General features: G+C 45.5%; 2 protein-coding genes across 5 annotated transcripts in view; one reads left to right on the forward strand and one right to left on the reverse strand.

The window, feature by feature from the left end:
- UBA7 (ubiquitin like modifier activating enzyme 7) overlaps positions 1-7,965 on the reverse strand; it is a 48,901-nt gene extending 40,936 nt beyond the window's left edge. Inside the window, exons 1-5 of one of the 4 annotated variants that reach the window (XM_082213109.1) lie at positions 7,893-7,965; positions 6,673-6,886; positions 5,407-5,469; positions 3,639-3,807; positions 307-441 (exon numbers count right to left, since the gene is read on the reverse strand). In XM_082213109.1, the coding sequence (XP_082069235.1) occupies positions 307-441; positions 3,639-3,807; positions 5,407-5,462 (360 nt within the window). In that variant the 5' untranslated portion in view covers positions 5,463-5,469; positions 6,673-6,886; positions 7,893-7,965. Of the gene's footprint in view, positions 1-306; positions 442-3,638; positions 3,808-5,406; positions 5,470-6,672; positions 7,022-7,892 lie in introns of those variants that run through there. The other 3 variants (XM_082213111.1, XM_082213110.1, XM_082213112.1) reach the window with 3 other exon arrangements.
- An 84-nt stretch (positions 7,966-8,049) lies between these two features.
- On the forward strand, positions 8,050-10,783 carry TCTA (T cell leukemia translocation altered). Its single transcript, XM_082213126.1, has 3 exons — positions 8,050-8,385; positions 10,269-10,323; positions 10,466-10,783. The coding sequence occupies exons 1-3, from the start codon at positions 8,121-8,123 to the stop codon at positions 10,506-10,508; spliced, it is 363 nt and encodes a 120-aa protein (XP_082069252.1). The 5' UTR covers positions 8,050-8,120; the 3' UTR covers positions 10,509-10,783.
- Positions 10,784-11,719: the final 936 nt, after the last annotated feature.

An 11,719-nucleotide genomic window follows, 5' to 3' on the forward strand; every position in this document is an offset into this window, starting at 1 on the left:
AGGCTTGTTGCTTTCATTGGGTAAAGAGCAAAAGCTCTCCCGCTGATGTAGGTCAGAGCCTGCTGAAGCACTGGAAACAGTGGTCACATTCACAGCACCCCATGGCTCCCCCCCAAAGAATCCTGGGAACTGTGGCTTCCCCTCAAGCACCCTTCACCAACTACAGTTCCCAGGAGTCTTTGGGGGAAGTCATGTGCTTTAGAGGTGGGGGAAATGCACTTTAAATGGACAGTGTGGATGTGAGTTTGATTTTTTATCATCACTAGAGTCACTCCCATGACATGAGACACACAGCTCTGTCCTTACCTGGAAAGTAGACAAGAAGCTCTCAGACAGCTCATTGGTATAGGCATGCACAGGGACATGTGCGTTCAATTCTGCAAGGCGGCACTGGGAGACCAGAGCTCGGTTTTGCCCCACATCATTCTCCGACAGATAGAACTGCAGAGAAACAGCAATGCTAAGAGTGAGGATGGTGGGGGAGGATCGCATTGTGGAGCTGAGTGGATTTCACCAGTGCTTTTTTTCTGGAGGAACACAGGGGGACGCATACCCCTAAACATTTTGTGAATCTTTGGACTTTTGTCCACTTACTGTATTTATTTTCCCCGATTTGAACAATAAAACGGTTATTTTCTTGAGTCAAAATGAGAGTACCCCTAAATATATTTTTTAAGAAAAAAAAGCACTGGATTTTACTCTTTTACCCACTGCCCTACCACCAAATTCCGGACCCAGCTACAGTACATAGGATATTAGCAATGCCATTAGCAATCATGTTTATTTAACATGAATATTTATTCATGTTATTTTAAAAAAATTTAAAAATATTTAAAAAATATTCAATCCTGAGCACAGGTGGGAGATTGTTTCAAAAATGGCAGCATGCAGGGAAGGCAGGTTTAAGCACACTGGGGGGGGAGTCACTCTTTAGTATCAATGGGAGCTTTCCCCCCTAATGGTAATTAACACAAGCAGGGAGGGGGGTTTCAGAGAGATTATGGCTGGAGAGAAGGCTTAAACCTCCCATCTCCATATTCTGTGATCTATGGGGGGGGAAATGCCCCTCCCCACACATTGTGTGTTGTTGTTGTTTTAAAAAAAACGCCACCACAAATCGCATTATCAATGTCACACGCAGTTAGGCCTTCAGTACTACGTTGGCTTAGAGCAGACTCAGAATTTGGCTTCCAGCTCCATTCACAGACTCCATCCATCATCAGATATATGCTTTAAAAAGGGAGTGTGCCTATTTCTTCATCAGCATAGGGCGGGTTGCAATTCATTATGTGATTGCACCAGAAAACAGGGTGCAGAAAAGAGCATTGTGAGAATATCAGCTTTTATTGATGATTTTGTTATTTTAAAAAAACCAAGCTTCTTGTCCTAATTGTTGCAAGCATAGGCTTAAAACTGTGAGAGCAATGCTTAGTGAAATCTCAGGAGTCCCGAGAGAAACTTGTCAGGGATTCCAGTGGTCAAGGAGCAGGACTTCAGCACCTTGAATTGCCACTAGCTTTTCCCATATCTTCAATAAATTATGCAAAAATGTGCCTATTTATTCAGATTATTAATTCCAGTATGTCCGGGCTCAATATTTCAATACTTCTGGCTTGAGAGCAGTACATGTGAAAAGGATCTAGGAGTCTTGGTTGACCACAAACTTGACATGAGCCAACAGTGTGGCGCGGCAGCTAAAAAAGCCAATGCAATTCTGGGCTGCATGAATAGGAGTATAGCATCTAGATCAAGGGAAGTAATAGTGCCACTGTATTCTGCTCTGGTCAGACCACACCTGGAGTACTGTGTCCAGTTCTGGGCACCACAGTTCAAGAAGGACACTGACAAACTGGAACGTGTCCAGAGGAGGGCAACCAAAATGGTCAAAGGCCTGGAAACGATGCCTTATGAGGAATGGCTAAGGGAGCTGGGCATGTTTAGCCTGGAGAAGAGGAGGTTAAAGGGTGATATGATAGCCATGTTCAAATATATAAAAGGATGTCACATAGAGGAGGGAGAAAGGTTGTTTTCTGCTGCTCCAGAGAAGCGGACACGGAGCAATGGATCCAAACTACAAGAAAGAAGATTCCACCTAAACATTAGGAAGAACTTTCTGACAGTAAGAGCTGTTGGACAGTGGAATTTGCTGCCAAGGAGTGTGGTGGAGTCTCCTACTTTGGAGGTCTTTAAGCAGAGGCTTGACAACCATATGTCAGGAGTGCTCTGATGGTGTTTCCTGCTTGGCAGGGGGTTGGACTCGATGGCCCTTGTGGTCTCTTCCAACTCTATGATTCTATGATTCTAGGTTAGGATAGGTATGTTGTTAAACCAACATTGCAAACATGCTACTCCAGTCTTTGAAACCAAATATACTGAAGGAGACGTTGAGAACATTGGGGAAGGGCTGTAGCTCATTGGTAGGGCATCTGACTTGCATGCAGAAGGTCCCAGGTTCAAACCCCGGAGTCTCCAGGTAGTACTGGGAAAGACTTCAGTACAGAAACCCTGAAGAGCAGCTGCCAGTCAGTGCGGCCAATAATAAACTAGATGGGCCAATGGTCTGAGTCAGTATAAGGCACCTTGCTGTGTTTCTTGTGAGAACCAGGGTACCAGAAGGTGGAGTTTTAAAATTAATTTCAAAACAAGCTGTTGTGAAATTCATAGCCTAATGTAGCAGCATTTCCAGTTCTGACTACTTTTAATAATAGCAGCAACTGACTCACCAGACTTCCCAAATTATGCAACCTTGTTTGAATCTCATGACTAGATTATGCTGGAAGCCATGAAACTACCAATATTTTTTTGTGGGGGGGGGCATCTAATTGTAGTTATTATTACAGTGGGCTATAGACTGGGATCAGTCAAAAGTTCAGGTGACTTATGATTTAATATAGAATGTTGGGACATAAAGGGCAAATGAAGCAAAATTTGCTGTATAAGTGATAGATTCTAGCCTTTGTCACGACAGCATATTGATTAATTTATTTGGACTAATAGTATGCTCTGCCTAGAGTTCTCACAGAGTTCTGGGTTTCAGAATAAAATTATATGAAAACAATATAGGATTGAAGAATACATGTGAATAGCTTGGCACAAAATCACTAGAGTCAACAACAAGGTCACCACAGATACCCAGTGTGAGCTCTGGAAGGACTTGTTAGCAAACACGTCATACACAAGAACTTATCAAATAATGGAAAATGTATGCAGTCTATATTTTCATACCTTGACTATTACACACTCTCTCTCTACATATATATATATATATAACCTTGGTATAGAATCCTGGGCTCCTTTTACTAGGTCCTAATTTGGAAATTACGGTTGCAATCCTATACACTTACGTAGGAAGATGGGGAGCTTGCTTCTGACTTGGCATGTATAGGATGTTGCCTCAGAGAGGCACTGCCGAAAATATATATTAAGGAAGTGGGGGGGGGTGGCCCAGAGGAATGCAACAATGATAGAAAAAATGATAGAAAAAAAGCCATAGGGTATGTTAACAGTGCCATCAAGGGAAGAGGACTTTGTGCCACATTTCCTTGTTTGCTAGGCAAAGCCTCTCACATGTTCAATCCTACACATGTAAACTCAGAACACCATTGAGCAGATATAGGATTTCACCCTGGGCTGCATACCTGTGAAGAAAGGTCACTCCACTGAGTCTCACTCTGGTCATGGACAGTGACAGATTTCACTCCTGCAAGGATGACGTTCTTGGCAATCTCCACCCCCAGGCCCTTCATTCCAGAGACCAGCACAGCTGCTCCCACTATCTTCTGCATGGCCTCATAGCCCAGAACATAGCTAGGGGGGAAAGCACAGCTCTGTGTTTGAAATATGGTGAGTTATGAAGTCCTGGACAGTAGAATTCCCTCACCAGCTTCCCTTAAACTCCACCTCTACTTTCCCCTTGCCAGCCACTTGTACCTGCCCCCACCTCAGCTATGGTAGTCACTAACATATTACCCCCAAAGAGGAAATGGGTCACAAACAAGAGGACACAGATTTGCATGAAATGTACACATGCTAATTTATATGTGCAGATTCAATTTTAGAAATAATTGGGGGGGTGTACGATGGGAGTAGAAACAGAATCTTGCTGCTCCAGCCCCAGATTCTTTAAAAAGCATTTTCCAGCTGCCCTGATCACCAATAAACAGTGGAATACTAGAAGGGGACATGTTCTGGAAAACACTCTTAAAACCATAAACACACCTATGGTTCAGAGCCCCAGTACAGCCTTCCCATATGATTGTGGGAACATCCAAGAACTGCTGGAGGCATTATAGGTGTTAGGGCACATACATGCATATGTGGTGGCAATGTCCAACAGTGGTACATTTTTGGTCTGCAGCAATGCAAGAAATGTCAATCATTTTGAATGAGCTGGTAGATTTCTCATTGTTCCTTTTGAACATGTTTGAAAATTACAATTTACACATGCATCCAAAGATTTGTTACCGTTCCCGGGTATTGCAGTGTAGTTAGCCATTGTACAAAGCTGGAAGACAGTGGAGGGTTTGGACCTGGACTTATGGTATTGGAATGTATGGAATACAGCAGTGGCTGAATGACTAACATATCACCACCAGTGGGTATTAAGAAGTAAGGAAGCATACATTTTTTATTATTATTTTTGTCATTTGACACTGCTTGATTGAACCCTTTCACAGTTTGAAACAAAGCTATCCTCCCTCAGAATTTAACTAGACCAAGGTGACTTGCGTGCTTGCTTGGTCTGCTAGCCAGGTACTAACTGATGATAGGCAACTTCAGGTCTTTACTATTAGCCTGGACGGCTCTTCAAACAGCAACACAATCAACTAGAGGACTGTTCTCTGCCAAGTAGGATATGTGGCCCCCATCACACATACCTTAGTTCAGCTTAGTCTGCCATATTTCCCCAACAAAATACATTCATATCACTGCTCACTCTGTAACATCTTGCCCCAGTCATAGCACTGTGATCATTTTCAGCCACCCAGGTCTCCTCCCGACAATCTGTTTATTGAGCATGCATCCCAATCTCCATGCACAAGGATGGCATGCAGGTTATACAATGTCTGCTCTTTGCTTATAATTAGTTCTGATTTTTTCTGGGGAGGTTATATGTGAATGAGCATTCATCTTGATTTGGTTGTGGTAGTGACTGTGGTGTATTTTGCTTCCTCCCATCAGTCAATCATTATTCCACCATGTTCCTAACTGCAAAAAGTCTGATTGTTGTTACAGTGGGTTTCTTGGGCCTGGGTGTTTTAATCCACTTTAATTGGACAAACCGAAGTTCCCAGTATGCTGTGGAATCCCTTCTCAAAAAAACAGTAGAGGTGTGGAGGTGATCCTGGTCGATATCCCTTTTCAGCTCTGCTAGAATGCTTTTATGTAATGTGTCGCAAGACTTACAATTGGCGAGAGTACAGGTCCTCGTCGATCTCAGGAAGGCTCATTGAGGCACTCATTCTGCTCCTGCCCATCAGAAAGAAAAAGCTGAGTAAATTCCTTTCTGCTTCCACAGCCAGAAGCATTGTGCCTCTGAATACCAGTTGTTGGGAATTGCAAGACAAGCCATTGGCCCATCTATTCCAGCACCCTGTTCTCAAACTAGCCAAACAGATTTTCGTGGGTAGCCTGCAAGCAAGACCCAAACACAACAATACTCTCCCACCTGCAATTCCCAGCCAATGGCACTCAGAGGCATACAGTGGAACTAAAACGTTGCCCTCATGTGTGTGAGTGGGTGTACAGTATGTGTGTGCAATGGACAGTGCAATGTTATGCATGTCTACTCAAAAGGAATAATACCAAGGTAAATGGGACTGATCTTTTATGCTGTGAACTGCCTTGACATCTTCGGATGAAGGGAGGTATACAAATTTAATAAATAAAATACATAAATAACCACAGCAGCCTGAACATAGCCGTAAAATTGATGTGTGAAATCCACCTTTCTGTCTGCCGCTGCCACATCTTAGCTTAGCCCAAACCTGACCAGGTAACACAAAGTTGGCCCCAAGAAACCAAACAGAGAAGGGAGGCATCCTAGTGTGTAACTGCAGCACCAAGCAACGCAAAGCATGAGAAAAGATGCTTTTTCTGGGTTCTTCCAGATCTGCAATCCCCCAGTGTCCACAAGAGGCACTGCAGCAGAACACCACAGAATTCATATTTCTTTTTCACCTTAAAATAAATGCTCATTAACTTGATTCTTAGCAGCAGTCATGGGCATAGCCAAAATCCTGGCTACACCCATGGTAGCCACTAGATTGTCTATAGCTCAAAAGTGGGAGAATATTTATGGCTTATCCCTTCAACCATGGTATGAAAACATATGGAATACTGTAATCACCAAGAAGATAACTCATAAACTTTGCCTTATGAAAGATGAAGAACCTGTGGAACATTTCTATGCTACCTGGTGGATCATAATTTCTTATGTTTCAGATAACAACCTACTCCTTTCCCATACCATGGAGAGAAATATGGTCTTCCTGATTAAATACAGAAATGCAATTATACTTACCTGCATAACATAGACATCTCAGTACTGGCTTTCCACATTGACATGTGTCATTGTTTTCTTTTCATTGAATCACAGAACTGTAGAGTTGGAAGGGGTCCCAAGGGTCATCTAGTCCAACCCCCTGCGATGCAGGAATTTCAACAGCTTACCTTTTATTCCACGTTGTGTTCTTGCTTGTAAGGATAAAATGCGATATTGTTCACTTGCAGCACCACCCCGAAAGAAAATTAATGATCGTTTCCAAGGGGAAATTAAAGCCTCACCTGAACTTGGGGCTCTAACGCAAAGACACAAGCGCCTCAAGGGTGACGGCAACGCTACTGAGGATCCTCTCCAACCCATCAAAGTCTGGCTTCTCCCTCCCTAACGGAGACAAACGAAAGTGAAAGTGAGGTCTTTTTCCCGGCAGCCAGGGGATGGCGCAGCGGTGGCTCAGTTTCTTTGCAGCGACTTTGAGCAGGAATTGAAGGCAGTACTGTATTTAGAATGGCCATTAGCCCACGTTCATTATTGTTTTATTTCCTTCCTAGTCCTACTCTGAAACCAAAGCAGTATGAGTAGCCCTTGAATCAAGGGGCGGGCGAGGAGAAGAGAGAGTCAAAACCAGACGCAGCCGAAGTCTCGCTGTGGGAGGGTCTCCCGGTAGCGGCTTTGTACTTTGTACAGTTTAATGAAACTGGTTGTCCCAATCTGCTTGATTTCCAGTCACTGGGGCAGCGGGAGGCTGAACTCCTGGTTCATGAACCGGGCGCGCTCCCACCATATGTAGGTCGACATAGTTCAGTGCTGCTCTCTACACTAATTGGCAGCAGACCTCCAAAAACATAGGAGCCAACTTCTGGGGGCCGCGGGGGCTTCGGCCCCTACAATAAAATATTTGAGGGGGCCGCGCCCCACCAAAATTGATGTGTGCGTTCTGCGTCATGTGATCCATTATGAGGGGCGGGGTGGGGTTTATCTTGGGCCCCCACAATATTTTGTTCAAGTTGTCACCCCTGGCTACGAAAAATAGCGAAGCCATTTCAGGGAAAGTTTCAAAAGGTTCTCACAGAAGGGCGGGGGCGTTGCTTCACGGTACTGTAGTGTGGTGCTTTCTTTCGAGCAGTGTTTCCTAAGATTATACAGCACCTGCCTTCCCTCGTCGCGCCAGCTAGCTAGCTCACGCCGGGCCTGGAAGGTGATGCCTTGCAAATGCCGCAAGCAAGCAAGCAAAAGTCAATAACAATATATCGGGAAAGTTGTGCAACTCAGCCCTGCGCCCGTTTCACCCGAACCTCTTTGAAAGCGGGGGGGGGGGGAGATGGAACTACTCGCGGGCAAAATAGGACAGGATCGGGTTATAAGGGTGAGATCCTAACCAGATCCGCACCAGGAAGAAAGTCCCATTGAGCATAACGGGGACTTGCACCCGAGTAAACGCGCCCAGTGGAAAAAGCGGTGCACGCGAGGTGGGAGGGGGAGAGAACTGGAGGCGGGAAGAGAGCCGCGCGGGGCGGGGCCTGGATCTTTCCCTGGGGCGCACGCGCGGCGCCGCTGACAGTTTCCCCGGGGCTTGTGGCGCAGCGCTTCTCCCTCTCCCGCCGCCCTTGCGAGTGGGATGGCGGCGGCCACGGCGGAGGAGGCGGTGGCTGCTGCGGCGGCGGCGGCTGCTGCTTCTGGGCCGGCGGAGTGGGAGGTGCCGACGAAGGCGCTGCGGGCTTTCACTTGGCTCTGGCAGGAGTTCATGTCGGACTGGGAGGCCCAGGACTTGCGCGCCGCCCTCTTCCAGCTGCTCCTGCTCTGGCTGCTGGTGAGCTTGCTCGGCATCCAGGTGGCCTGGCGGGTCTACGGCAACACCGTCACGGGTCTCTACTACCGGCAAGGTAGGGCTCCCTTCCGAGGCGGGCGCTGCAGCAGCAGCCGCCGCCGCCTTCTTTGTTTACCTCGCGTGACCCACCCAGCGCTTCCTCTCGCTTCGGCGTAATCCCCGCCCCGGGGTAGCTGCCTCTGTTTTGCTGCTCCTCTTTCGCTTCCTACCCCGTGGCTACGCCTCGCGCTTCTTCTCCCGGCTCTCTTGGGTCCCTCGAAGCCTCGACCTTGCAGGTTGCTAAGGGTCGGTGCCCGAGTCCCCAGACCAAATGCAACCCTTATGGATGAACAGTGGCTGCCCCGGTTGTGATGCAGGCGCATATTTGCTGAGCCGTGGCAAGTGGACTTGGAGGCAGACCACTTTTAAGACTAAAAAAAGAAAAAGAAAGAAAGAAAGGATGGGCTTTGGAGATGGCTGCCAAGCTCTGTTGCAACAGCCAACTATTCTACACAGTGGAGGCCCCATCTGGTTTAAGGGCCCATCCTCTCTTTGAAGTGGCCCTTTCTAAAACAAGTTGCTGGCCAATTCTGTTACCGTCCAAGTCTGTTAGATGACCCTTTTTGTCCTGTCATGTTGGGCCACAACAGCAGCCGTGCTGGGCACTGTTCCTAGTTCCACATTGAATACCAATTCTACATATCCTGCTGCTGACTGACTCCAGAATTGTACAGTAATTGGATACCATCCAGGTCCTAAACTGACCCTGGTGAGATAGTAGATAGGGGGCAAGTTTTGAAAGGTACTTTGCTATGTGCCTGGCACCCAGATGCAATTGTTTACCTGGGTTTCTCTCTGCTGACATCAGGGACCCCATGGGCATAGCTGGGGGGGGGGGAGCTCCCCCCTCCATGCACAAAAGAAGAAGCCTGCCCCATAAAACGCCCAACAAGCAGATCCCCTAAATACACCTCCAGAAAGATTCTCCTTCCTTTTGTAATACATGACTGAGACTGCTGGGTGCTTGAATAAGAGTATTTCTTCTGTCCTTCTCCTCAACTGCTGGGATGCATAATCATAACACAAAGAGCTGTTTAACCACTTTTCTTGCGTGAAATAATGGTGTGTGATTTGTATTCTGCTGTGATTTGTCTTTGTAACCTGCAGTATAAAGTGGCTCCCAAACAAGTAACAGTAGCTATATTGCACCCTAATTTTTAGGCATATGTCTTGACCAAGAGGTAGAAAACTTACTACACCATATTTGCAACATATGTTTGCAATATTTGCAATATGTTGCAAATATTGTGTCGTATGTTTTCCACCTCTTTCAACATCTGTTTTGCTCCTCGCACCCAAGTTAAGAGTCATGTGTCAAAGACAAATGTCACAGAAGCTTATGACTGCAATCCACTAACTGGTTTAACCAGTGCCTGGATTTAAGCCAATTTAGTTCTACTGCCTTCAATGGGACATTCACCTTAAATCTATCTGCTTTAATTTAATAGGGTTTGTGTGAACTGGACTAAAAAAAAATCATATTAAAAATGACCTTTACTATCCAACCTTTCTCTTGTCAAAAACTGAGGTCATGTTAATTGGGGGAGAGTTTTGGAATAACTGACTGGTATTAATTTTTATTTTCATCCGTTACATACTTTTCTTGGTAATCTTTTTGGTCAAAACTTTTCAAACTAACGATCAGTTAATTGTCAGGATTAAACTATATATCCTCTCATGTGTCTAGGAATATAGGAAGGGGTCTTATAGCAGGCCACCCCATTGCTTCACCTGACCTCAGTATTGTTTACATCAGCAGCATTTCCTTTGATTTCGAATTGTGTTCGCAAAGGAAGCTGGATTTGCAGCCGCCACTGATTACCAGCTGATCTATTTGGAGTCAAAGGACTGCCAGTTGAGAAGTCTTCCTGACTAACAATATTCTCTTCTCCTTCTCAGGTCCGGGAGGGCAGAATGGAGGGACGCCAGATGGATCCTCGCACTTCTCAATGTGGTGAGTTGATTTATCCATTGCCTTCCAGCCCCTCCAGATGATGGAATTGGTGCTCATGGGGATCTGATGCTGGAGGAATACAGGATGTGTAATCCCTGTTAACTCGTGATTTAAAGTTTCGGTCTGTTTTGTTTTCATTTAGGGAAAGTTCAAGTAATGAGAGTATGAAAACGCATCGGGAGTGATGGCAGAGGTTACTAAGCCAAGCTCCTGCTGCTCTAGGAGCATAGAGGACGCTGACGCCCGCCTGCCTGCCCGCCCAGAGGCCTCGCTCTTTCAGTGCTGAGGAGACAGCAGCTATAGTCGCCCTTTCTCTCATCCTGTGGCCTGAGCTGCTGGTCAACGCTGGTGCTGTGAAAACTGTTACTGTCCATCCATTTAACCAAGTACTGAGTCTCAGGATTGCTCTACTCAGGTTGGGAAGCTGCAGTTTCCCCCCTTCATTAAGCTGTCTGCATTTCTTCTTCTTCTTCTTCTTCTTCTTCTTCTTCTTCTTCTTCTTCTTCTTCTGCCACAAGTTATTTTGCAGACTGACCTTGAGCCTGCCTCTCTTCAATGTAAATATCAAACCCATTGCTGGCCTGGAACTTGTTTCTTTCTGCAGTGGTGCTTGGATTTCCCTTGCCTTGAACCGGCCTCAACTTGTAAGAGAGGCAGACGCCAGAGCTGATGAAGAAATTATTTCTCCAGCTGAGCTTAAATTGCTCTTTGCTAAGTATCCCCAATCTTGTGTTGGAAAGCTACAGAGACTTGCTTAGTCTGACCGATTCGAACCCTTGCTGGTTCCTTGCCCCTGGTCAGATTTTGCAGTCTGTGCCAATGACTATCTTAGAGCTCACTAGTTCTAAAATAGTTCTGCTCCAAAATCATACTACTTGGAGTTCAATCCCTGGAAGAGCCAGGTGATTGTGTGTGTTCTGTAGCTATGTAATGCTGGAGCTGCTGATGTGATATTGAGCATCCCTCTATTTTACCATCCACTGCCCTCTTATTCCCCGGTTGTGTGTAATGTATGGGTTTAATGTATGGGTTATAAAAGAGTGATGGAAAAATTGAATATAGTCTTGACTCTTATTGCAATAGCTGTTGAGTACTTGTGTACATATGCAGAACATAGATTAGGGTTTTTTTGTATTTACTTAAAGTTCCAAAATATCAGAGTTTGCTCTGAAGTAACTCAGAGCAAAGCTGTCAGTGTGACTGCCTCTGTTGAACAGCATTCCTGCTCAAATATGATAGGTGCCTGCTATCTGTACTTTCCATAAACAACTGAAGATCTTTTTTTTTTGTACTGTTTGAAAAATTCCTTGAGATGCATATAAATACATACTAATTCCCCAAGATAGCTGCTGCACAAAAAGTATTTTATCTCTATTTATGTGGAGCAGTTCATAGC

Source organism: Podarcis vaucheri (assembly GCF_965113315.1).
Source record: "Podarcis vaucheri genome assembly, chromosome: 2".
Taxonomy (NCBI): domain Eukaryota; kingdom Metazoa; phylum Chordata; class Lepidosauria; order Squamata; family Lacertidae; genus Podarcis; species Podarcis vaucheri.